General features: G+C 37.5%; 2 protein-coding genes across 2 annotated transcripts in view; both read right to left on the reverse strand.

The window, feature by feature from the left end:
• Nucleotides 1-27981, reverse strand: part of REXO5 (RNA exonuclease 5) — a gene marked incomplete at its 5' end in the record, with an annotated part of 66460 nt that overhangs the window by 35245 nt on the left and 3234 nt on the right. Inside the window, 7 exon segments of the mRNA XM_080913011.1 lie at nt 4460-4516; nt 4518-4555; nt 5487-5575; nt 16163-16306; nt 25123-25159; nt 25162-25221; nt 26387-26513. Of these exon segments, the coding sequence (XP_080769137.1) occupies nt 4460-4516; nt 4518-4555; nt 5487-5575; nt 16163-16306; nt 25123-25159; nt 25162-25221; nt 26387-26513 (552 nt within the window).
• RPS6KB1 (ribosomal protein S6 kinase B1) lies at nt 18603-23523 on the reverse strand. The gene is given in 3 exon segments (XM_080912872.1): nt 18603-22376; nt 22378-23228; nt 23230-23523. Coding segments are annotated over 3 exon segments (1551 nt in total). The 5' UTR covers nt 23482-23523; the 3' UTR covers nt 18603-21928.

Consider the following 27981-nt stretch of genomic DNA (forward strand, 5'->3'; position numbering starts at 1 on the left):
GTAGTGGTCCACATACCTTGATGGTAATCAACAGCTCTCTAATTGGACTTAAGGCCCACTCAACAAGAGGGATAACATTCCTGGTACTGGAAACCTAGCTGATAAATCAGTGTTAGTAATCTCATTGACTACTGGAGAAGAATCTACAACCACCAATCCCTCATCTATAACCAGCATAATCGCTAACAATAATCTATAAACATTTGTTCTTATACCTACAGATAAGTATAGTTTTCACCCCTAATCAAGGAAACCTCTCTTTGAAACAGACAGGCATCACTACAGAAAGCTACAACCAATCAAATAAACACAGAGGTGTGACCCCTATCCCAGGGGATATATCTACAATACACTCCCATACCTACGGCTCTGAGAACACTGTGAAAGAAAGAATGGAATGATTGTAAGAGCTGATCAGAGACTTTGATGTCAGAAGCAACACCTATAAAGTCTCAACAACATAATATCCCAAATGTAAGTTTAACAAAGAAGCACCAATGAACGTGCAAAATTGTACAGGAGTTGCGGGGAGGGGAGACAAGGAGGCCTCAACCCTACACAAAAGACTACAGGTAACTAAGGAATGCTGGAATTTGGAGAGATGGCCTTTTTCAGGGAAGCACTTATAAATTGGTTTTCTAATGCCAAACAGAGAGGTTTGAAAACATATACAAGAATAACTTATATTTGGGAATTTATATGTATATACAAGTAGATATATGCATGCAATAAATATTGGTAAACAAAGAAGACAAGAATTTGAAGAAGAGCAGGGAGTGGAACATAGGAGAGTCGGAAGAAGAAAAGGGAAAGGAGAAATGGTAAAATTAAAATATAATATCTTGGAAAGAGCAGGAATCCAAGGCCCATACCTAAACATAGCAAATGTAATATACAGCAAACCAGTAACCAACACCAAACTAAGTAGTGAGACCTTGAAAGCAATCCCACTAAAATCAGGGACTAGACAAGGCTGCCCACTCTCCCCCTACCTATTCAACATAGTACTGGAAGTCCTAGCCAGAGCAATTACACAGCAAAAGGAAGTCAAAGGGATACAAATCAGAAAGAAAGAAGTCAAAATATCACTATTTGCTGATGACATGATAGTATACTTAAGTGATCCCAAAAATTCCACCAGCGAACTTTTATTGCTGATAAACAACTTCAGCAAAGTGGTTGAACATAAAATTAACCCAAACAAATCAGTAGCCTTCCTCTACTCAAAGAATAAACATGCTGAGAAAGAAATTAGGGAAAAGATACCCTTCACAACAGTCATAAACAATATGAAATACCTTGGTGTGACCCTAACTAAGGAAGTGAAAGATCTGTATGATAAGAACTTCAAATCTCTGAAGAAGGAAATTGAAGAAGATCTCAGAAGATGGAAAGATCTCCCATGTTTATGGATTAGAAGGATTAACATTATAAAAATGGCCATTTTACCAAAAGCAATCTACAGATTCAATGCAACAATTCCCATCAAAATCCCAACTCAATTCTTCATAGAGGTAGAAAGAGCAATTTGGAAAGTCATCTGGAATAACAAAAAAACCTAGAATATCTAAATCTATTCTCAACAAGAAAACTTCTGCGGGAATCACCATCTCTGACCTCAAGCTATATTACAAAGCAATTGCGATAAAAACCTCATGGTATTGGTACAGAAATAGGCAGGTAGATCAATGGAACAGAAATGAAGACCCAGAAATGAACCCACACACCTATGGTCACTTGATCTTTGACAAAGGAGCTAAAAACATTTAATGGAAAAAGGACAGCCTCTTCAACAAGTGGTGTTGGTTCAACTGGCAGTCAGCATGCAGAAGAATGAAAATAGATCCTTTCTTATCTCCTTATACAAAGCTCAAGTGCAAGTGGATCAAAGATCTTCACATAAAACCAGGTACACTGAAACTATTTAGAAAAGAAAGTGGGGAAAGAGCTTAGAACACATAGGCACAGGGGAAATTTTCCTGAACAGAACACCAAGGCCTATGCTCTAAGATCAAGAATCAACAAATGGGAACTCATGAAATTGCAAAGCTTCTATAAGGCAAAGGACAGTGTCAAGAAAACAAAACGGCAGCTAACAGACTGGGAAAGGATCTTTATAATCCCACATCTGATAGAGGTCTAATATCCAATATATACAAAGAACTCCAGATGTTAGACTCCAGAGAATCAAACAAGCCTATTTTAAAAAATGGGTACAGAGCTAAACAAAGAACTCTCAACTGAGGAATACCGAATGGCCGATAAGCACTTAAAGAAATGCTCAACATCCCTAGTCATCAGGGAAATGCAAATAACAACAACTCTGAGATTCCACCTCACACTAGTCAGAATAGCTAAGATCAAAAACTCAGATGACAGCAGATGCTGGTGAGGATGTGGAGAAAGAGGAACACTCCTCCACTGTTGGTGGGGTTGTAAGCTGGTACAACCACTCTGGAAATTAGTCGTTGGTTCCTTAGAAAACTGGACATAGTACTGTCTGAAGATCCAGCTATTCCACTTCTGGGGATATACCCAAAAGATGTTCCAACATATAATAAAGACACATGCTCCACCATGTTCACAGCAGCCTTATTTATAATAGCCAGAAGCTGGAAAGAACCCAGATGTCGTTCAACAGAGGAATAGATACAGAAAGTGTGATACATTCACAGAACTGAGTACTACTCAGCTATTAGAAACAATGATTTTACAAAATTCCTAGGCAAATGGGTGGAACTAGAGAATATCATCCGGAGTGAGGTAACCCAGTCACAAAAGCAAACACATAATATACAGTCACTGATAATTGAATACTAGCCCCAGAAAGCTCTGAATACCCAAGAAACAACTCACAGACCTTATGAAGCTCAAAAAGAAGAAAGGCCAAAATGTTGAAGCCTCTGTCCTTCTTAGAAGAAAGACAAGAAAAAAATTGTGTATTCATCATTTTTATTATGTAACAAATGTTGTGAGCTATAATAGTATTTTATAAAATAAAAAAAAATACATATATAATCTCAAGGGCTGGAGAGATGGCTTAGCAGTTAAGAGTACTGGCAGCTCTTCTTGAGGTTCTTGAGTTAAATTCCCAGCAACCACATGGTGGCTCACAACCATCTATAATGTGTTCTGATGTGTTCTTTTGGCATGCATGTATATATACAGATAGAACACTCATATACACAAAATAAATAAAATTTAAAATATATAATCATAAAAATAAACAATAAAAATAATAAAATAGCTATATAGCTTTATAATCTAAAGATTATAACTTTTTGTATTTTAGTAAATCCCCACTTTTTTTCTTTTAAGACTAGGTTTCTCTGTGTAGCCTTGGCTGTTCTATACCTCACTCTATACACTGGGCTGGCCTTGAAATCACAAATATCTATCTGCCTCTGCCTCTCAAATGCTGGGATTAAAGGTGTGTGCCACCACTGCTCAGCCTCTTCCATATTTTTAGTATGTATACATTTATATATATTTCATATATGCTGTTTTGTGATATGTATATCAATAAATTAATTTTAGCACATCCCTTTAAATGGTTAAGAGTATTCTATTTTGCAGCTTAAAAAGAACTAATCCTTTAATTGACATTTGCATTGTCTTTTAAAACGACATTTATATTTTCATCTTTTTTATAATACCATGACACACCTTTTGCTGTATATGAATATTTTCTAGGAAAAAAAATCAATTATCAGGTCTGCTACTTGAACAGCCTTTATATTATTGGCATTAGGTCTTTCTATGCCTAAGTATACATGAATGGCTGGGTACAACTTCAGTCAACAAAAATGGTAATGTCTCACTGTTCTTTCCTTTGTCCAGTCACTGTGTACTTCTGAAGTTTTATGCTAATCTTTGAAAAATATCAAAATTACAAGACTAAAATTGGTCAGATGTGATGGTACAAGACTTTAACCCCAGCAAGTGGGGGGCAAAAGCAGATGGATCTCCGTGTATTAAAGGCCCGTTTGGTTTAGACAGCAAGTGCCAAGTCAGGCTACATAGTGAGACCCTGACTTAAGAAGGGGGTGGGGTGCAGACTAAAATTTAGGGCTTCAAATTTCTGTCATAAAAAATATTTGTTTGGGGAGTCAAAATAAATTAAGCATTGACATCATTTGACTGACAAATGATTGTATGCAGATACTCAAACAAGATGTTGCCAGAACCCAAAACTACTTCTCCAGCTATGTGGCAGTTGCTAAGAAACATACAACTGCAAGACTCTAAGATAACACAGATAATATTCTGCTGACGTCACAATAAAAGTGAAGAACAAGGGTAAAAGTATCATACACTGACAGTACAATTTCAGCAGCTGTTTATTTGAAAATAAGAGATAAAACCCAAGTAGCAGAAGCTGTGGGAAATTCCTATTAAGTCATATTCTATCCTGGAGTGATAGCTGTAGAAAGAACCAGGCAGGTGAGATAAAGAATACCTAGTAAGGTAGTCAAGAGTCATGAAATCAGGCTTGACAAGTTCATCCATAAGACAGTGAAATGCGTGTTAGTTCTTTCCCCACTGATGTAAGGCACTATAAGAGAAAATGCATTCAGGGTGCTTAACTGCAAAAGTCATTGCTTCCCCTTATTATATTCACTGTATCAGCATCCACCTACCCTCAGCCACAAGGATCCCTGTCAGCAACTGCAAAGATGTTTGCTTACTACAGGATCCAGTAGGGATGAAACTGAAGCAGGGGTATTTGCTGAACATTATGATTAATGAAAGCAATGCAATACAATTGCTCTGGATTTTGTTTTTTAATTTTTTGAGGTAGATGAATGGCCAGATCAAAATTCAAAGTCAACCTGAAATCCTGTTTTATTTATTTTTTAATGGAGATAACAATATCAATCATAATGTGCCTATCATCTATAAACTATTATTACCTACCATTATGGCCAAGAACCACCACTTTTACTACTCTCTAAATTTATAGCATAGCCTTATTACCTACTTCATAGGGGGATAAACTAAGGCAAAGAGGGGTTAAGAAGACTCAAAGTGACAGCTACCAACAGGGAGGATCAGGATACAAACTAACAAGAATTAAAGATCTATTTGCCAGCACCATAGGAAAAGGATGGACTTGTTTTGGGGAAAGTTATTAAATCAGCAGGAAAATCCTATTTCTAATCTTCAATGTGCAAAATCTAAGCCAATGATAATTAAGTAGAGTCTTTGTTTCAGTCACAGTATAGAATATTTGTTCAAAAAAAAACCAGTCTGTTCTGATAATGGAAGTTTTTTTTACTAAATAAAGAAACTACTCCAAAAACTCAAAGCCACTGTTTTCATTTGGAATACAGAACCAATTTTTTTTAAAGGCACCTACTTTCAGATACTGAAACAAAAAAGCTGGAACTGAAAGGCATGGGTTCCTTGGTGCACTGAACTCAAGAAATCATTTTACATTCTTGTTTGAAACATGCTCTAAAAAAAAAATCAAAAGCATTACCTACCACTTCACAGTCAAGTCCAAAGAGGGGACTGCTGTCTGTTACTAAACCAGTGTACTTGGAGAAGATAAAGTTTTCACAGTTAGGAGACCCTAGGAAGAAAAAGAAAGTAAATATTTATTAGCGATAATAAATAACACTTTGGCAATTTATCCAGAGAAACTGAAATAACATATGCACTGGAAACATTCTCTGTGTTACGTGAATTATAAAGAATAAATAAGAAGCAAACTCTCTTGTAAGTTTTCATTCATTCATTGTTACATTCTGAGTGACTATTGAAGGCTGCAGTTTTGAAGGACTGGGGCCTGGGCCTGAAAGTCCTTGTTACCTAGCAAAAATTCTTTCTTCTTATGAGAAGTTATTGGACACTCCCCATGTAGATACTAGGAGAGAAAGAATAACATGTACAAATGACTCCATGTGACATTTTTCTTTCCTAAATAAAGTGAAAATAGAAGTTATTTCACCATAGTGAAATCCAGATCTAAAAAAGACCATAGCAGGCAGAAATCTAAGCAACTTTTCCCTTATACCTAACTCTATCACCGAGATTTTCCTTAAGTCACTATTCAGAAATATTCTTCAATTTCTTAGAATCATAAACTCAAATTTCCCTCTAGAGGTTCAGTACAGGTTCTGGGAACTCTGTTATATACACTGAGTCGACAACTAGGAATGTACAGTTCAGAGGTCCAAACATTTGAGTCATTAATGATTTCTACTTTTACAAAGTTGATGAAGCAACTATCTGACAGAATTAAAGAAAAGCATGAAACCTCTGGACTAGTTTTTACCTCCTGAAAGTCTACAGGTAATAGTTGCTAGGGGAGGAAGAGACATTTTCTTCAGTAATGTGGCCACTGTAAGATGCCCTTATTCTCTTAGTTTTATTGAAAATGGATTTTCTCATTTAATATATCCTAATTATAGTCCCCCCCCATGCACACAATTCTCCCAGTTTCTCTATCTCCCCACCTCCCCATCTCCCCTCTATTGAGGTTTGGTCTGTTGTTTTATATAATGTAATGCTAAATTCTATACCTGAAGGGAGGTCTAAGTTTATGAGTGAATTCTCATGTTTATAAGCTTTTGTTATGCGAACCTGTTCCTTGATTTAAAACTACTGGTTAAATAAAATTGGTTACAGAGATGAGGTAGGTGGGTTTGGAGTTGGAGGAGAGAGGGAAGAGCAGAAGGAAGAATAGGAGAAGAGAAGAAGCAGCCATGAAGAGAGATGGAAGATGAACACATGGCTAGGAGAAACAGCAAGAATTTGGAGTACACTGGGGGTAACCGCCCAGTAATTGTCAAGGCCAAATAAATTAACTATATAGTCTGAGTCTCATTTATTTGTAAACTAGTGGCTTAAATTGCTGGTACTATACCCCATCTCCCAATCCACTCCCTTTCTGTCTCTCATTAGAAAAGAATAGGCTTCAAAGAGATAACCAAACATGACCAAATAAAATATAGTAAGATGAAAGAAAAACTTTCATATTGAAACTAGACATAGCAAATCAACAGAAGGAAAAGAGTCTCAACAAGCAGGCAGAGTCAGGGCCTACCTCAGTCTCAGTCAGGAGTCCCATAAAAATACTAAGGTAATAGCTATAGTATACGCACAGGGCCCTTAGTGTAAGCCTTGTGCTTACTTCTTCAGTCTCTGTGAGCTCATATGTGCCTTGCTTAGTTTATTCAGAAGAGGGCCTTGTTCTCCTGGTGTCCTCTCTTTCTACCTCCTCTCCTGTGAGATTCCCTAAGCTCTAAGGAATTTGATGAAGACCTCAAATTCAGACTCTCTTTGCATATCTGGTTGTAGATTTCTGAATCTGGCTTTATCTGCTGCTGAAGAAAGCCTCTCTGATGATGAATGAATAAAGGCACTGATATATGGGTATAGCAGAGCACCATTAGAAATCATTTATTGATTTTTCTTTTTAAAGACCATTAATATTTGGTTTTACCCTAAGCCTCTGGGCTATTTAGTCTCTGGTTCTTGGTTCCCCAAGCAGTGTTGGGTATGGTTTCCTTCTCATGGAGTGGCCTTAGGTCAGATTAGATGTTGGTTGGTTTCTCCTACAAGTTCTGGGTCACCATTGCCCTACCATATTTTGTAGGCAGGACAGGTTGTAGGCCAAAGATTTTGTGGCTGAGTTGGTGTGCATGCTTCTTTTAGCATGTCGCAAAGCAGCTTCCTATTTCAGAGACTAGAACAAAGGGGTGAGAGCTCCATACAGGCACCAGTTTGTCCTCTTTATGTGGGAGTTATCCTCAGAAATGGGGCCCTGCTGTCATTTGCAGAGAGTAATCTTTTGTCTTAGCATACAGCATGGGTTGTTTGGAGGTTTCCATGGGACCTCCTTGACCAACAAAACAACTCAATGTAACCTAGTCCTGCCACTGGAAACCTCACCTGGTTTCAAGAGATGGAAACTTGAGACTGTATCCTCTTTTATTAGGGATCATCATTAGGATCACCTTCATAGATTCCAGGAAGTTTCCACTGCACTAGATTTGCACACCAACTCCCAAATGCACCCCAAATCTAACAGTCTCTCCCTTCACTCTCTCCTTCCACTACATCTCCACCTGCCTCCCAGTTCACCTATAAAATCTATTTTATTTCTCCCTCTCAGGTAGACCCCTAAATCCCTTCTCTTAACCTAACCTCTCTAGGTCTATGAACTGCAGCGTGGTAATTATTTATATATAGCTATTATCGGTTTACAAGTGAGTATATACCATATTTCTCTGTCTGGGTCAGTGTTACCTCCCTCAGAATGATTTCTAGTTCCATCCAGAATAGTATATCATTTGTGTATATGCCCAAGTGGCATAGTAGAATCTTGAGGTAGATCTCAAGGAACCACCATACTGATTTCCAGAGTGGTTGTATAAGTTTACATATCCACCAACTATACGCAAGTGTTCCCCTTATTCCACACACCCACCAGCATGAGGTGTGTTACTGATCTTAAACACTCTGACAGGTATAAGATGGAATCTCAAAGTAGTTTTAGTTTGCATTTCCCTGATTGATAAGAATGTTGAACATTTGTTTCACAGCCATTTGAAATTCCTCTATGGAGAATTCTATTTAGTTCTGTATCCTGTTTTTTAAATTGGATTATTTTGTTTCTTGAATTCTTTGATATTTTGGATAGTAGATCTCTATCAGATATAGAGTTGATAAAAAAAAAAAAAAACTTGTCCTATTCTATAGCATGCCTCTTTTGTCAGGTTGATATTTATAGAAGCTTTTCAAATTTCATAAGGCCCTACTTATTGATTATTGATATTAATGTTTATGCTAATGGGTTTTTGTTCAGAAAGCCATCTACTATGATAATGTGTTCAAGGCTATTCCCACTTTCTCTTCTATCAGATTCAGCGTATCTGATTTTATGTTGAAGTCTTTGATCCACTTGGACTTGAGTTTTGTGCAGGGTGATAGATATAGATCTACTTGCATTCTTTTACACACAACCAGTTTGAGCCACACCATTTATTGAAGATACTTTCTATTTTCTGTTATATAGTGTAAAAAAAAAAGGTAACTATATGTGTTTGAATTTAAGTTTGGATCTTCAATTCAATTGGTCAACATTTCTGTTTTTATGTCAACATCATGCAGTCTTTATTATAATAGCACAATAATACAGCTTAAAAGTCAAGGATAGCAATATCTCCAGCAGTTCTTTTATTGTTCAGAATTATTTTAGCTACCTTGGTGTAGTGTTTTGAATAGGTGTGGCCCTTACAGATTCATGTGTTTAAATGTCTGACCCACAAGGAGGTATGGCTGTGTTAGAATAAGTTCTGATCTTACTGGAGAAAGTGTCATTGTCAAGTTGGCCTTTGAGGACTCCTATGTTCAATCTACTGCCTAATTGGCAGTGTTCTTCTGAGGCCTGCAGATCAAGATATAGAACACTCAGCTCCTTCAGCACACTGCCTGCACATTGGCATGCTTTCTGTCATAATAATGGACTAAAACTCTGAAACTGTAGTCAGCTCCTATTAAGTGTTTTCCTTTATAAAAGTTGCCTTGGTCGTGGTATCTCTTCACAGCAGTAGAAACTCTAACTAAGACAGGTTTTAACATCTGTTACTTCCAGTATTTCACTGAATGAACTGTCCACTGGTGAGAGTGGGATATTGAAGTCTTCCACTATCAGGGTCAATATGTAATTTAAGTTGTAGTAGTATTTCTTTTACAAACTCGGGTGTTCCTGTGTTTGGGGCATAGATTTTAAAAATTGAAATGTCTTGATATATTTTTCTCTTAGTGAGTATGTAGTGTCCTATCTCTTGATTAGTTCTAACTTGAAGTTTATTTTGTCAGATATTAAAATGACTACACCAGTTCACTTGTTATGTCCATTTGCTTGGGATAGCTTCTTCTAACCCTTCACCCTCAGAATGACTATCCTTGATTTTGAAATGTGTTTTTTGTATACAACAGAAAGGTGGATCTTGTTTTTACACACATTCTGTAATTTTGTGTCTTTTTATTGGGAAATTGAATTCATTGATATTGGGAGATAAAGACCAATTCCTATTATGTTGTTGTTGCTGCTGGTGGTGGGTGTTTCCCTTCTTTTGATTTTGCTGGTTTGAGGTTGTTTGTATCTTGTGCTTTCATTGATTAAATTAACCTCCTTAGATTAGAGGGATTTAAAAAAAAATTATTTCTAGTACTCTCTCTCTCTGTTAGGCTGCATTTTAGACAGATATTATCTAAATTTGTTTTATCATAGAGTATCTTAATTTCTCTCCGTCTATGGTCATTGAATGTTTACTTGGGTATAGTAGTCTAGGCTAACAACTGTGGTCTTTTAGAATCTGCAACATAGGTGTCTAGACCCTTCAGCTTTTAAGAGTCTACACTGAGAAGTTAGGTATAATTCTAGCAGGTCTGTCTTTACAGGTTACTTGGCCGTTTTCCTTTGTAGCTTTTAATATTCTTTGTTTGTTATGTATAATTAATGTTCTGATTGTCATGTGGCAAGGGGACTTCCTTTTCTGGACCAATCTATTTGGTATTTTGTACACTTTTTGCTCCTTTACAGGCATTTCTTTTTTTAGATTAGGAACATTTTCTTCTACAATATTGCTGAAAACATTTTCTGGGCTTTGAGCTACGTTTTCTCTTTCTCTGTACCTATTATTATAGGTTTGATCTTTTCAGAGTGTACCAGATTTCCTGGATATTTGTATCAGAAGCTTTTTAGATTTATCAGTTTCTTCTATCCAGTAGAATCTATCATATCTTCAACACCTGAGATTCTCTCTTCCATCTCTTGTATTCTGTTGGTGAAGTGTGCCTTTGTAGTTCCAGTTTGAATTTCTATAATTTTCATTTCCAGAATTCCCTCAGTTTGGATGTTATTGCTTTTTTTTTTCCATTTCCAGGTCTGAACACTTTCATTTATATTTTTACAGTGTGTTTTCTTGAATTTCTTTAAGAGACTTATTTGTTTCCTCTTTAATGACCTCTATCATATTCCTAAATGTTGTTCTAAAGTCCTTTTCTTGTGCTTTAGCTTTGCTGGACTATTCAGGGCCTGCTGTGGTAGGATAGCTGGGCTCTGGTTTGTCTTTATGCTGGCCTATTTGTTTGTGATGATTAAAGGTCTAGACACTGACTTCTGATTTGTCATTGTTGGGTGGGTACTTTGTTCCTCGGCTTCTGTTTCCTCTCTGGATTTTCAAAGAATGTGATAGCTGTGTTGCCTGGTTTGTCTGACCTGTTCAGTTGGTGTGTTCACAGGAAATGTCTGATGGTACTGGAGGTTGGGTAATTGGGATGAATTTAGGGAGGGAAGGTTGAAGGATAAAGTCTTTGTGATCCATTGGTTATGAGGTTAGAGAGAAAAGTGTTCCACCCATAGAGCTGGGGACAAGGCTGCTCTCAGTAGCAGTAGGAGAGGTGTGGGTCTGCCTTCAGATTGCTTTTTGTCCTGAGAGTGGTTGCCCTTGAATTTGAACAGGTACCTGTTTGAGTTGGGGCTAGAATACAGGAAGAGTAGGAGAGGGGATTAGAATGGGATGGTATGTGGGATCCACAGGACTTGTGAGCAGGGGGAACGAAAGGCTGCAGCTGGTGTTCTTCATGGTCATTGTCTCAATATATAAGCTCTCAGATACTGCTCCAGCATTATGCCTACCTTCCACCATACTCCCTACCTTGACAGTCATATACTAATCCCTTGGAACTCTAAGGCCCCAAATTAAATGCATTTTTTATAAGTTTCTTTGGTCATGGTATAAGAAAAATAACTAAGGAAAGACAGGAAAATTACACTATTGGTTTTTCTTTTGAAGTAATTAAATTATTGGTAGTTATGATTGCATAATTCTGTGAACATAGTAAATATACTGAAGTATACACTTTATAAATGAGTGAACTGTGTGGTATGCTAATTTAATATTTGTATATATGTATGTATGTATGTATGTATGTATGTATGTATGTATGTATGTATTTTCTGCAGTACTGAAGAAATCAATCCAGGGCTTTGTGCGTGCTAGGCAAGTACTCTACCAAAGGTACATACCAAGTCCTATTATGTATACCACAGTAAGAAGAGAGGGGTGGGATTGAGGTCAGAGCTGGAGAAATGGATCAGTGGTTAAGAGCACTGGCTGCGCTTCCAGAAGATCTAGTTTCAATTCCCAGCAACCATATGGCAGCTCACAACGATCTATAACTCTTGTTCCAGAGGATCTGGTACATTTGCACAGACATACATGGAGGCAAAAATACATGAAAATAAATAAATCTTAAAAAGAAAGAGCGAGCATATGTATTATGTATGCATATGTTCCTGTGTGTACTTATGCACAGAGGTTAGAGAATAATATCAAATAGCTTCTTAATCATTCATAACCTATTTTCCAACACAGGATCTTGAATAAACCCAGAGCGTACTGATTTGGCTATGCTGATTGTCCAGAAAGTTCCAGGAATCTGCCTGTATATACCTTTTCAGTGCTAGAATTAACAAACACATTCTGTTACGCCTGGGTTTCTGCTTAGAAGCTGGAGATTCTAACTCAGGTCTCTATGCTTGAATGGCAAACAAACACTACCACTACCAACTAAGCCACCTCCTTAGGTCCAAGAGGTTTAAATTTTTTAAATTACATTTAGAGTATGTATATGTGTATGTTTGATTTTCCCAGTCTATCATTACCATTAATTATAGTTTGTTATCTGAACAAACTCAGATCAGATTTAGCAGCAAGTTCCTTTACCTGCTGAGCAATCTCAGTGACCCAAGTCTTTTTATTAAAAAAAGGAAATTTAGCAATAGAGATATCTTACAGTTACTTAAAATGTGCCTAATATGCCTAAAGCCTGGTGTTTGAGCCCCAACTCTAGAAAAAAGAAAAACAATAATACCACCACCCAGATTTAATCATCACTACTGCACTAATTCAAAGAAAGCAGGGAAAATAAAATCAAGTATTTTTGCTAAAGTCTTGTTCCAGAATTGACCAAAACTCTGGAGTACAGACCTGCTTGATGTAAAAGCAGTAAGGGCCTCCCTATGAATCCCCTTGTCTGCCTTTCTAGCTCATCCTCATTCCTTTGTGTCATCTGTAAATACCTAGAAACACTGACACCCAGTGGCCACACTGGGCTGGGACTCAGGTAGAAAATTCTTGCTCTCCTTCCTTTCTTCCATTGCCAGCTCTCCATTCTCACCTTCAGCCCTGTAACAACTGCTTGCCACCGCTCCTCCCACCTCAGCTTCATTTACTGGAGACTCTAGCTGTTGGTACAGATCCAAGGCACCCCCAACCCTTTCATTCCCGTTTTTCCAGATTACTTTGTCTTATTGTAACCTATCTGCAGAAGCTTCTTCTCTCATCATACCCCCAATTCCATGGGGGCCCTGCCTCTTGGACAGAATTCCCTGGCTCTTTTCTGTAGTTCCCTCCAGCTCTTTCTCTCCAGTTCTATCCCCCTCTTCAATCCACTGACCTATGGAAGCACTCTCTTCCAGGAACCAGACAGGAATACTTTCCTAAGATTCAGAGAGGGCAACAGAAACCAAGGAATGGAAAAATCACTAAACAAAGGCCAAAACAGAACCAATACCTAGAATCACCTCCATCCCTCTAATTCCAAATGCCTAGAAACCAGCACAAAAACCACAATCAATGGCAGTTAAGACAATATGCTTCTAACAGAGCCCAGTAGGCACTGAAAAATGTAATATCAGTGAAGCACACTGATTTTAAAATACCAATTATGGATATGTTCAAGGGCCGTAAAGAGGATATGAATAAATTCCTAATGAAGTCTGTGAAAACATGCACAATGGAACAAAGTAATGCAAACAATTTACAACATGAGGTCTCATTACATAGGTGTAGAATTTAAGAAACAGAATCACTAAAGAAAACCTAAACTGAAAAAAGCTGGAAATGAAACACTTAGAAAAAAAAAAAGCCTCAGAGGTAAGGTTCACCAACAGATTACAAGACATGGAAAAAAAATTAGGTTTTTCTACTTCAAAGAGACAGATTTTTTTTTCAGCAAAATCATAAAAGAAAAATTCCCCAACCTAAAGAAGTGGTGCCTATCAAGGTACAAGAAAAATAGACAAGGCTAGAAAAAAATGTCCCCATAGCACACAGCAATCAAACACTAAGTGTATAGAACAATAACAACAACAAAGAATACTACAAGCTGCAAAGGAAAACACCAAGTAACACATAAAGGCAAACACCTTACTTCTAAATAAAGACTCTGAAAGTCAGAAGGACCTGGATAGATGAATGTTTTACAAACTCCGAGACCACTGATGGCAGCCCAGACAACTATATCCAGGAAAACTAGCAATGACAATAGAGAAAAAAAACACATAAAACAGGACAAAACTAAATTTAAGCAGCTTCTATCTGCCAATCCAGCTCTGTAGAAGGCAGTAGAAGGAGAATTTCAGTCTGAAGATGTCGACCATGTCCAAGAAAACACATAAATCAAAAAAAAAAAAAAAAAATCTAACAAATTCACCTAGTAATTTTCAAAAGAGGAAGAAAATCACATTATAACAACAAAATAATCAATGAAACACTGCTGACTGACACACATGAACTCAAAGAGACTGTGGCAGCATGCAGAAGTTCGGACCAGATGGAGTCCCTGAGATGAGAGGGGGAAGGAAACAAGGGCTTCCATCTCTAACCAAGAAGCTATTTTCAAGTGATATCTGCTTGAAAAGTAAAATGTAATCCTCTCCCACGTAATTTTGCTGGCTATATTAACCACACTTAAGGGCAGGCCACATGCTTAGAAGTTGATGGCCAATACAAACTCAATGGTATGTTTGTAGATGTTTTGTCTCTCCGTACTTTCTTTGGGCATTTATTGTCTTATTGGCCTTTTGCTTATATATTATAGTTTCCATTTTTGTGTATAAATTTTTTGTGTATGTGTATTTTTTGAGTTTTTCTTTGATAAATTATTATTATCATTATTGTTACTATTATTATTATTGCTTGTTTGTTTTGTTTAGTTACTAAAGAGGGAGAAAGAAAGTACATGGAGTTGTATGTGTATATGGGAGAATCTGAGAAGAGTTGGGTAAGGAGAAACCATGATCAGAATATACTATATAGAAAAAAAATTTTCAAAGCAAAAAACAAAAACAATGAGGGTTCAATGTAATGAAATGTATTGGTTTTTCTATAAGCAAGTGTAGTTGTTTCTGTGCACATTCATGTTTCTGTTTGTGGGTACATGTGCCTGGAGCCCAGAGTTTGAATATGTCGTACTCTTTGATTGCCCTCTATTTTTATATATTGGGTTTCCCATGGGACCTAACTCGTCAATTTGGCAAATCTGACTAACCAGCTTGCTTTAGAGATCACTTGTGTCCACCTTCAGAGTACTGAAATTATAAGCAAGGGACAATGATGTAAGGGGTCTGAATTATGGTTTTATGCATCAACTGAGACATTTCCTCAACTTGGAGAACTCTTAAAATGTTAAAGAATTACCAATTCTTTCTAGTATACTATCTGAAATAAAAACGAAACAAACAAACTGTACTGGCTGGTTTTGTGTGAACTTGACACAAACTGGAGTTATCACAGAGAAAGGAGCCTCAGTTGAGGAAATGCCTCCATGAGCTCCAGCTGTAAGGCATTTTCTCAACTAGTAATCAAGGGGGGAGGGCCCAGCCCATTGTGGGTGGTGTCATCTCTCTGCTGGTAGACCTGGGTTCAGCCCAAGAAAGCAGGCTGAGCAAGCCAGTAAGTGACATCCCTCCATGGCCTCTGCATCAGCTCCTGCTTCCTGCCTGGCCTGCTTGAGTTCCAGTCCTGACTTCCTTTGGTGATGAACAGCAATATGGAAGTGTAAGCCGAATAAACCCTTTCCTCCCCAACTTGCTTTTTGCTCATGATGTTTGTGCAGGAATAGAAACCCTGACTAAGACACAAACAAAAGAAACAAGGAACCCTTTCCTTAAACATTTTACTGATATTTATAACCTTATACACAACCTAAAAATCATCACTTTTGTACACATTCCACACTAAAAGTATTTCCAAATTACAAGACAGAATAAAGTATCCTAAAAGCAACAAGAAAAAAAGTTTCAACAAAGGTATTTAAATGAAGTTAGTGATATTAGGTTAAGGAATTTTAAGCAAACCTTGTAACGGAAAATGAAATGTTCTCATTTCTTCTTTTGTCAGAAGGGATCTAGTCAAGCCCACATTCTTATAGCCATACTTTTGAATGATGGGGTCATTCTGTAGGTCGATGCTGGGTTTTAAAGTGGCAGAAATTAAAGGTCCTGAAACAACAAAGATATAGCAATGTGTATTAGAATGTGACCCTCTCAGGGAGGTCAGCAGGATGGCTCAGTGGATATAGATGCTGGCTGTATAAGCCTAGTGATCAGAATTCTCTCTGGGAACCCTCTGTGGAAAAAAAGCAATCCTTTTTTGACTTCTGTGCATGCTTTGGCACAAATGTGCCTACACTCACACCACACACACACACACACACACACACACACACACACACACACACACAAACACACGTGCGCATGCACAAAACCCCCTACCTCTTAATAATAATAATAATAATAATAATAATAATAATAATAATAACCTTAGAGGACATGCCTCTATACAGGTTAAACACAGTAAAGGTAAAAGGATATTATGACTCAGCTTCAACTTGTAAAGTGTGTGTGTGTGTGTGTGTGTGTGTGTGTGTGTGTGTGTGGTATGAGACATGTGATTTCATATAGTTATAAAAACACAAAGAGAAGCTAGGCATGGTGAGGTACCTGTGTGATTTGATTTGGGAGGGAGCCAAAAGGATCTCAACTTCAAAACAAACTTGGGCTACACAGTAATATCCTGTCTAAAATAATGAAACAACATGAACAAACCAAGATTAGAGACAATTAATTCCAAATGGGTTAACAATAATAAGGCTTTTTTTATACAAGGTAAATAAAGGAAGAATATACTTCAGGACTGAAGTGGTCAAAGATATTTCATGAAAGGAAGCAAACTGTCAAATCTTGAGAAGGCATAATTGAAACAGATGCTATGTTAGACCCTGTGGTGCCTGCCCATTTCAAACAGCCCATTTAATCTTCATCTCCTCAAATCTCCTACTTGTTGCTATTCAAGCAGCACAATCCTGTTCCTTAAACCAGGTAATATCAGTGAACAGGTTACATGTACAGACCTCGAGACTGCATTCTAAAATGGGACTATAGTAATTACGCTATAGACACCACACTTGCTCGTGTCTAGAATTTTAACTAATATATAAAGAGAACCAACTACTTTGAAGACCTCCTCTGTAGAAAGACATGAATGAAAATGGACAAGGATAGTTCTTAACTGGAGGCACTTAGCTTCCAAGTGGCTTTTTAGGCAACAGGTATCCTTAAACATCATCCTTTTTGACTAAGATAGAGATCTGGTCCTCACAGCCCCAAAAGTCTGTTTATCACAGTAATAGAGGGCACTCTAAGTTAGAAAGGGATACAAAAAACCTGGATTGGCTGTGACAGTTTAGTATAAAGAAACAGATCTGTGAGGCAAGTTGAGAATGGAGATGAAATAAATAATACACCATTTGTGTGGCAGGGCTAAAAGTCTCAACTTTGCGGGGCTGGAGAGATGGCTCAGTGGTTAAGAGCACTGACTGCTCTTCCAGAGGTCCCGAGTTCAATTCCCAGCAACCACAAGGTGGTTCACAACCATCTGTAATGAGATCTGATGCCCTCTTCTGGTGTGTCTGAAGACAGCTACAGTGTATTCATATATAAAATAAATAAATCTTAAAAAAAAGTCTGGACCTTGGTTCATCACTCAATATGTAAATGAGACAATAAAAGCACCTTATCAACCTCGACCTGTGAACAACAGGACAGAGAAAAACTAGAAAAGGCTATACTGGCGAAAAAATATTTTAACTAAAGTAAGAGGGCCAAAAAGCTAGGAAAGTATACACAATCAAAAAAGATTTGAGTATTTATTGGCATTATTGTACAATGCACATTGTACACTGGCATTATTCTAGCCAACAAAATCTGGTATGGAATTTAAGCTCAAATTGGGAAGATGAACAATAAATGAATAAATTTGTATCAAGTAGGGTTAAGAACTGCTGCTAAAAAGGGGGGTGTTACTAGATGAGGAAAATGGCTATTGTCATGGTTTTTTTTTATGTTCATTCAAATTTGCATTTAATTTCTATTTACATTCACTCAATCTGAAATCAAATATCTTAACACAGTAAACTAAATACAAGATGAAAAGCAGAAAAGGTGTTGCCCTCATAGAATTCCTTCTAAGGAGGCAGTTAAAGAACTTAATAGATGCAAAGTCAACTTGGGGTAAAAGAAAACAGTTTAAAAGAGCAAACACTGTCAGAAACCCGTCTTTGAGATGCTCCTTCAGAGAATCCAGGAAAATAATACTTGTGCTATAGTGTTGAGTCACATGAGGAAAGTACTATATTGTTCAGCAACAAACCATAGGCCCTGTGTGACAAATATTGTCATGACTGTTTGACCAGCTAGCTAATGTTTGCTCCTGGAACGAAACCATAGATGTTTGGATACTGACATATTTTGAGATACCATTTTCATTTTCAAAGCCTCCAAATCCATTCTTCATAAATTCAACATTTCTCATGAAAATAATCTTAGATCTAGCCCTTGTAAGCTAGGAAATCTACAGCTAACTGAATGTTTCTAAGATGGTCCTGTATTAAATATGACATTCAAGGTTCAGGATATTAATGCTAAGATACATTTTGTTTATAGTTGTCACCTACAGTACAGAATGTTGAATTTATGGAGCCTCATACATGCATTCTCTCCTCAAATCTCAAAGTATCCCAAAAACAGTATGGGGAAAAAATTCCTTAAGAGCATACACAGGAAAGAAATAACATAATTTTCGTAATGGTCTGGTTCAAGTTCAATAATTAATACATTGTTAATCACAGCTGGTTTATAAATCCCAGGTTTGTTATTCTGTAACACTACAAACCTTATAAAACAAATTTAGTAAACTTCAGTTCAGTGAGTACATATTAATTAAAAAACAGCATGTAGAAAATAAAAAAATATCCTGTAATAGCTGATTTTAAAGAAAATAATCAAGTAATAAAAGAAAAAGCACTTAATCTTTTTATACACTTACCTGGTACAAGCATGAACACCTCTTTTTAGGAACTCAAACTAGTATTGACATACGCTTTAAATTATGCTTCAGTTTTTACAAATAAGTACAGAGTAGGCCATATTGCATAGGCATGTGCTTTCTGTCTGTGACACTCATGTGACACCTGACATGTTTCACAGTCATAGTAGGGATATACATTTATGAAGGTTTCTCAATAAACTTGCCACAGCATGATCAATGTCACCTAATCAGTGTTGTGTTAGAAAAGCTATATATTTGTGTAGATGGAAGTAGATGGAAGGGGTAAATCACTGCGTTCTACCCAAAAACACTGCGACGTTTGCCACTATTGCTGGCAGTCATTATATGAGACAGTAACAGTTTATGGGGTGGTCACAGTGCACATATCACTAGCAACTAGAGCTAAGGAGGAATCATTTAGTGTAAAGTTTTGTTGGAGTTTGGCCAGGCAGTCAACGCTATAGTTAGTAAACACATTTGAACGAATATCAGAGCAGCACAAGCCATTTGCAGTCTGGGATGATTCCTATATGCATCGCCATAGATGGTTTAAGGGGGGGGTTCTATTTTTTAAAATACCACAAACTCTAATTAATGAAGAACATTCTTAATCATTACTGCAGCTCCTAATTTACTGCTACAATTATGAAGTTCTCAAAATACTGCTACAGACAGAGAATCAGGAGAATCATTTAAATGATAAAAAACTTCTCTGTCCAAAGATGGACTTTTACTGCCACTGTTGAAAGAAAGGCAGTATTCCCAATCATCTGTCATGGCTTGGGTTTTCTTCTTCTTCTTTTTTTTTTTTTTTAAGATTTTTATTAAGAATGTGCATGTTTTGTCTGCACGTATGCATACAAGAGAGCATCTGATCCAGAGACTGCAGTTTATAGATGTGAGCTACAATGTGGGTGCTGGAAATTGACTCAGGACCTCTGGAAAAGTCACCAGTGTTCTTAACTGCTGCATCTCTCCAGCCCCTCAAGGTTCTATTTTTGCTCACTGTTAAAATATCTTCCCATCTCACTTCAGTTACAATTTAAATAAGCAAGGTCTGGGTCAATCCTGACTAGTTCTGACATGCATAAAGAATTTTATGGCTTGGATCCTATGAGGAACACAGCAAGAGCATCTGCGTAAAGAAACCCGAGGGCTGCAACTATTACCAAGTGAGTTGTTCGGAATGAAGACATAAAGGACCAACAAAGTGGCGTGACAGGACTCACTGTGTGACCATCTACCTAGACCAGTATGCTCGGTAGTATATGTTATAAAGCTCTGCAGATATTAAACCCTTTCACCAGCTAGTCATGGAAATGCTCCTTAAGGCGGGAAGTATTTAAGAAAGGTAAAGTTACCTTTATTTTTATTCTTTGTAACTGTAAATCACTTATGTAGATTTTGTTACAATTTCAAAAACAATGTCTTGTTAACATGTTTCCTAAATTAAGCCACTAGGTTTGCTTATTCACAATGGAAGACATTCATCAAAAGGCCATCAAATATTTTTACAATTAAAAAATGTAGCCCCAGTACAGGAGGGAAAAAAACACCATTTTTTTTCTGTTTTATATATTAAGGAAAAAAATTGTTAAGGAAGGTAAACAGCAAAACAGTACAAAGTAAAACTAAAACCTTACCAATATACTGTAAGGATAGAGGATGGACCATGGCAATACCCTCTTCTCTGCAGGTCTGTCTCCTCTGCTTACTGCCCTCATTGTGCACTTCAGCCTGATTCTCTTCTGTCCCTCTCCTGCCATGGGCTTGACTCAAATACTGGTATAAGAACAGGTGGTGACATTTCTTTTTCCAGTGTAGTGAAGGCCCCGGACAAGGATGCCATGAAGATCATACAACTTCTGCTTGACCCAAGGCTTGCAGTTCTGCCTAACACACAGCACTGCAAGTAAAAATGATTAAACAGACTTTTCCCCTTAGTATCACAGACAAGTATTGCAGCTAGGTTACTAAAACAAAAAAATAAAAAACACCCCAGGTCCACCCCAGGCCCTCAAACAAGCCACAGCAGTGGTTAACAATGATTCATTTGCATTTTATTTCATCAAGAGAAGAACAGAAGCTGGCTTTCTTCACACCAACCAATAACTTTGCATTTTAAAGTCTGGGATGTTTTTCATAATGAGCTGAATCAAAAATCTATTTGAAAAATATATATTTATATATAAAAAAAGATTCAGGTTGTTTGCACGTAAAACATCAATCGATAAGTTTCTTCTGTCTTTGATTCCATGTTGCTGGAAAAAGTTTGACAAAGCTTGCATGCTAATTTGTCCTTAGTTGCAAGTATTACAGGCAATTTCGTACTTTGCCTACTAGGATAACCCTTATTTGACATCATCAGACTTTAACGGTGATTCAGAAGCAACATCCTACCCTTAATACTGTCAGTTTGCAGCATCAGCCTGAGAACCCTTGTGTACACCGAGCTGTTGCTAGGATAAGAACCAGTCAGTTGATGTGTCTGTGGGTTCCACAATACTATTTTGCTTGAGATTTTTTTTTTTTTTTTTGTGGGTTTATTTTTTTGCACCATTGATTGATTTTTTTAAAATCCATGTTTATTTTTCCCTCTGTCGAAAGCATTCCAGGTAATGACACTGACTCTTTGAGACTGCCATTTTGATTCTCATTTATCTTGCAGGATGCTCACACATCCCCTTCCCAGACGTTTCTTTTTTTGCATTTGCATTAATAAAAGCATTGTTTCATCATAGATTCATACGCAGGTGCTCTGGCCGTTTGGAGATCATAGGAAAAGCTTGTTTTTTGTATGGGCCAGAGTTGGGCTGTTGGATTGGAAGTGGCGCTGACACTTCCCCGCTCACTGTCACATCCATCTGCTCTACTCCACTTGTCTCCATTGGGTACTCCACAAGTGTCTGAGGGTTTGCCGTGCTGGTGCTGGCTGAAGCACCTCGTCCCCAGAAATCCCCAGGACAGAATTTGACTGGGCTGACAGGCGTTCGTGGGCTACCAATAAATCTTCGAGGCGATCGAATTTTTGGTTCAAAAGAAAACTTTTCTTTTACACTTTCAAGTACAGATGGAGCCACATATGTAAAACTCAGAAAGACCTGGTTGGCACTTTCACTGAGAGTTGAGTCATCAGGACTGTCAACAGGTGTCTGACATGTAAACTTTGAATCAAACTGACTTAGGGGGCTCCACCTTCCGAGCCAGAAGTTCTTCCCAGTTAATATGTCTGAAAAATGGATGAGCTTGGACTTCTCCAGCATCCCCAGGGCCAGCTCCAAGACGAGAAGCAGCGTTTCTTTTCAGCAGCTTTTTAAGCAGATCTCGAGCTTCTTGTGTGAGGTAGGGAGGCAAATTAAGTTTACATTTGAGGATTTTGTCAATTGTTTTCTTTCTATTCTCCCCAGTGAATGGAGGTGCTCCAGTCAGCATGTCATACATTAATGCTCCCAAACTCCACCAATCCACAGCACGGCTGTGGCCGCTTCTCATCAAGATTTCAGGGGCCATGTATTCTATTGTTCCACAAAATGTGTGTGTGACTGTTCCATCATGAATAGACTCTTTGCATAGTCCAAAGTCTGTTAGTTTCCCGTGACCTTGGTGATTAAGCATGATGTTCTCCGGCTTCAGGTCTCTGTAGATGATCCCTTTTTGATGTAAATACCCCAAAGCCATGGAGATTTCAGCCAAGTAAAAGCAAGCTGTGTCTTCCATGAATATTCCCTCTCTTTCTAACTGCATAAATAGTTCTCCTCCACTGAGATACTCAAGGATGAGGTAGAGTTTTCCACCGGTCTGAAAGGCATAAATTAAATCCACAATGAAGAGATGCTTTACTTCCTCCAGAATATTCCGCTCTGCTTTTGTATGAGCTGTATCTTTAGCATTTATTACTATCATTGCCTTTTTAAGCACCTTCATGGCAAATATCTTCCCAGTATTTGCTCCTGTTACTTTTCGTACTTGAAAAACCTTTCCATAGCCCCCTTTACCAAGTACCCGAAGTAGCTCAAAACATTCTGGTCTGATTTTTTTCTGGCCCTCTGTTCACACTAGTTTCTGAGATTTCAAATTTCTCACAATGTTCCATTCCAAGTTCATATGGTCCAACTCCCCCATGGTCCATGCTTTCATTTAACTGACCCCCCTCCTCCAGCTCATCCTCAGAGCCTGCATCCTCTGGCTGGTCCAGGTCTATGTCAAACACTCCTGCCATGTCCTCAGCTTCCCTGTGTCGGAAGTCTGGCGCTGGGAAAAAGCCGTCCCGCCTCCGTCGTCGCCTCATGGGCCCGGACCCGCTGCAGACTCCACTGCTGCTGCCGCCATCACCGGCTGCTTGAGCTCAATGCGTCTGCGCCTAGGCCCCAAACTGGCTCCTCAAGTTCAGCCTCGGAGCATGCATACAAGGTCTTGTGAAGCCATCCAGTGGGCAGCGGACACGCGTAGCAATCTATTGTCATGTTTATATATCAAAAATGGTCTCTCTGAGAAGTAGTATCTGAGTAGGATTTATAGGAGCAAAGTGAATAATGAGCCATGTAGATTGGAGACAGAGAACAAAATTAAAGCAACTCTAAAATTATGACTGGTGACTAAAGAGAAAAAAAATGCAGTAACATGAAAAATGAAGAGGGAAGTCTATTATTTATGAATAAGATGAGATGGTCTTAGCTATGATATAAGTAAGAAGAAAGTAGAATACCCAAGAAACAATAGAAAGTTGGTATTCTGAGACATCAAATCTGCAGGTGAAGACACAGGACTCGCCTATAGAAAACTTTACAGGTAAACTTGAAAGCTGGTGAAGAGTCCAAAGAAAAGACTAAAGGAAGATGAGAGTGCTATGAACTCTGCACTGGACACGTGGACATACTTAGGACAGAAAAGGGTAATCAAATCTTTAAGAGCTATAATCATAGCCCCCGTGGCTCCTTAATACTTACAGAATAAAATCATTACCTAAAGCTTGCAAGACAGATTCCTGTGACCTCTTACTACCACCTCCTTTTCCCTTCAGTACCCACTAATACTCTGTATTTTTCAACTGTCAATTTAGAACCTTTGTTTGACCCTCAAATCTTAAAATGATATTCTACGATTTATTTAGAAATATTTAAAAGACAACATATGTCAAATCAAAATCAACTGCAGATATGATGTAGGAATCTATCAGGAGAGGGAAACAATGGAAATGTAGAAAAATTAGGAGCTACCACGACAAAGGAAACAATTCTAAAGGAAATAGAAGGGAACAGCCCAATTAGTCCTACCTTTTTATGTCTCCTTGGTGCAATTATTCAGTTGCTTAACTATAATTTTTGAAGATAAAGTAGTACCATTGGACAATATTTATCTTTACTGTGTCTAAATTTTAATAATTCTTATTCTATCACCCGCATTTCTTTTTTTTTTTTTTAAGTTAACTATAACTTAGTCAAAAACATAACCAGGTCTGAAGAACACTGTTGTCATGGTCTTCATCATCATATTTAAGCTCTAACTGCTGTGTCTGCAGCTCACAGCTACAGTACTAAAACTAGGACCAACTACATTTCCCATCTCTCTTCAATGTGAATAACATCCATATCAAAGGTAAGATTTTCTTTCTCACCTATATCCTAGTAGGTACAAAGATCCAGTGACCATCCAGATCAACTGCTCACAGTTATGACACAAGTTTAATGTTAGTGATACTCATATATTCTTAGGTACCTGACTTGACCAGTTTCTGAGACATGAACTAATGGTTCCTAGTGTCTAATATCTCTGGGTGCTTGCCCTCTTTAAAATTCTTACTTTAAAAAAAAGAAAGAAAAAGACACTTTTGTTATTGTTTAAGTTGATCAGAATTGAAGATCTTGTTATTACTATCAGTCACAAGAGTAAACATCTTTTTACAAACTTCAAACAGGAATTGAAGTCATACCTTCCACAATCCTAGGACAACCTCTAGCTGATTTTTTTTCTTTTGCAGCCCAATGATATCAAATAGAAAACTAGATGTTGGAGGAGGCAAGCTGAATTTCTGAAAAATATATTAATAAGTCTTTTCAGAAATGGTTGAAAACTGACAAAATACTCTTAAAGGTCTAGACTTTCATTGTTGCTTTAGACCTTCATAAAAGTTTAGGCTTTAATAGTTTGTAACTGTACAATGAGAACTATTTCCTTAACATGAAAGAGAGTAAGAAAGTAAGAGAGCCACATTTACTCTAAAAATCACTACCTGCAAAGTTTTTCTCTTACTCTACATTGTAAAAAGGTCAACATAGAGAGATTTACAACTTAAATGTTTTCAGGGACTTACACTTTGTTATTTCACTGAACAGCATACCAGGTAGTCAGGACAGATGATACCTAGTTATAGGCTCATCTGGGCTTAAATTCCAATTCTACAATTTATTAGCCATTAACTTTAGTGAGTTACTCATTTCTTAAAAGTAAGTTGTCTCTTATAGGACAACTATGGTCATTAAAGATGATAAACATGGTATATTCCTAAAGCGCTAGTCATATAAAAAATACTCAATAAAGTGGAAACAAAGACAAAAGCAAGAGAATCAAGACCAAAGTAGATTAGGCCATGCTCATGGACTCAAATGCCTTCATGATATATGGACAAACAGGGCTATGGGAAATGGAGCAGGCTATGCAGCAAAAGAGCACATGCCTCTTTTCTGGATGGCAGGTGCTATTAAGCTACAAATAATATTCTAATGGTATCCAGTTTTTAAAATGTTTTCACAGGTTGGCTTTTTGTTTGTATTAAAGCAAGGTCCAGCCATGTAAGTCATGTTGGATTCAAATTCATACAGGGTCTTATACCCATGCTAGATTCAAATCCTCCTTCTTCAGCCTTCAAAGTGCTACAATTAGTTATGGACCACCACGCTCTACATTATGCTTTAAGAGGTACAGAACAGATCTCATGTGAATTTTGCCATTTATAAAATTTCCATATTACAAATAAAATAAAATTAACCTAGAAGCTATATATTGTACCTGGAGAACTAACTGTTTTACTAGATAACTAAAGAAGATCACTGGGGCTCTTAGTACTTCTATTGTCTATACAAACTTCCTGTTGTTTGCTTAACTAGGTGGTTGAGAAATATATTCCCAGATTGATGTCCCAGTCTCAGGATGGGAAGTTCTAACATAGCCCCTAGTACAAATTTTTCTTATCTTACGTGTCTGAATGTCTTTCGGAGAAATTTGAATTCCAAATAGAACCTGTAGAAATGTAGCTGAGTCATTCCCTTCAGAATAAAAACCACCACGTTGTTTAGTTGGTTTTGGTGTAAAAGCTGGCACCAGCTTTTGAAAAGAAATCAAAACCAACACAGATAAGATAAAACTCTCAGACAGTTACAAGCATACAGAAGACAAGTAGAAAAGAGTGACTGACAACTAATGAAGCCTCTCACCAACCACTAACTTTCTGTAGCTGGAAGAAAGTCTTTACTTCAAAGAATTGAAATAAAAATCTTTGTATTAAATATTTGTTATATTCAAATCAAATGTCAAGTAAAATGCAATGCATTTATTAATAAGTCCACTGTCCTGTGTGGCAGGTAGAAATTAGAGACCAACAATGGCAGACGGTTCTCTTCTTCCAACTAGAAATGTATTTTAAACCAGAACTCTGATTTTACAAATGTTTATCTCTAACATAACGTATTTTATAACTCCTCCTAAATCAGCACATCAAATCAGGGATGGTTTCAGTCTATTGATAGGCTGATGAGCTTGCATGCTGTTTCTTCATTCGTTCGTCCATCCATTTGTCTGTACTGGAACTCACTATGTAATTCAAACTAGCCTCACACTCACAGAGATCTGCCTGCCTCAGTCTCTTAAGTGCTAAGATTAAAGGCATATGCCACCATGCCCTACCAGATGGCAGTATTTCTTGACAAAGAATATGGTTCTAAGAAATCTAGACAATTTATAAAACCAGATTGCAGGGATGGGGAATGGGGTGTGGGAGGGAGTTGGCATGGGGTAGGGGGAGGTTATGCATCTAAAACTCTTCATGTGTATTGTGATGATAGATTTATGTAAATTTGACACAAGCTGGAGTCATCTGAAAGGAGGGAACTTCAAGTGAGAAAATTCTTCATAAAATCTAGCTATAAGACACTCTTAATTAGTGATTCATGAAGGAGGGCCCAGCCCATTGTAGATGGTACCATCCCTGGGCCAACTGTTCTGGGTTCTGAAAGAAAGCTGTTGAGCAAGCCCTCTCCATAGCTTTTGCATCAGCTCCTGCTTCCAGTTGCTGGCCTGTTTTGAGTTCCCATCCTAACTTCCTTCAGTGATGGTCTATGCTGTAGAAGTATACGCCAAATAAGCCCTTTCCTCCTCAAGTTGTTTTGGCATGATTTTTCATCATAGCAAAAGAAACTCTAAGGCGTGCATAAAAAATATAATTTTCACATTATTAATATCACTGAAAGCATTCAAATAATATCATCTCTTTGTTCGCTATAAGAAAAGTAAAAGACTAACCAGAATTATTAAGATAACATGTGATTTCTATCAAGTCCACATCAGGGGAAGCAAATTACAGTATCTATAGTAGCCAGAGAGATATAGTGAATAAAGTAAGTATGCCAGGTAGGGCACTAGAGTATATACACGCTTATCTAAAGCCAGCCACTCAGCTCTGACAAAGATGTTGACTGGTGGGAGAACAGAGAGACAGTTGTTAGGTTTTTAAATTTTTTGAAGAAATCACCAATCTGAATTTTTATACAAAAGTTCCAAAATATATCTATTATGT

This window comes from Micromys minutus (genome assembly GCF_963924665.1).
Source record: "Micromys minutus genome assembly, chromosome: 2".
NCBI classification, from domain to species: Eukaryota; Metazoa; Chordata; class Mammalia; order Rodentia; family Muridae; genus Micromys; species Micromys minutus.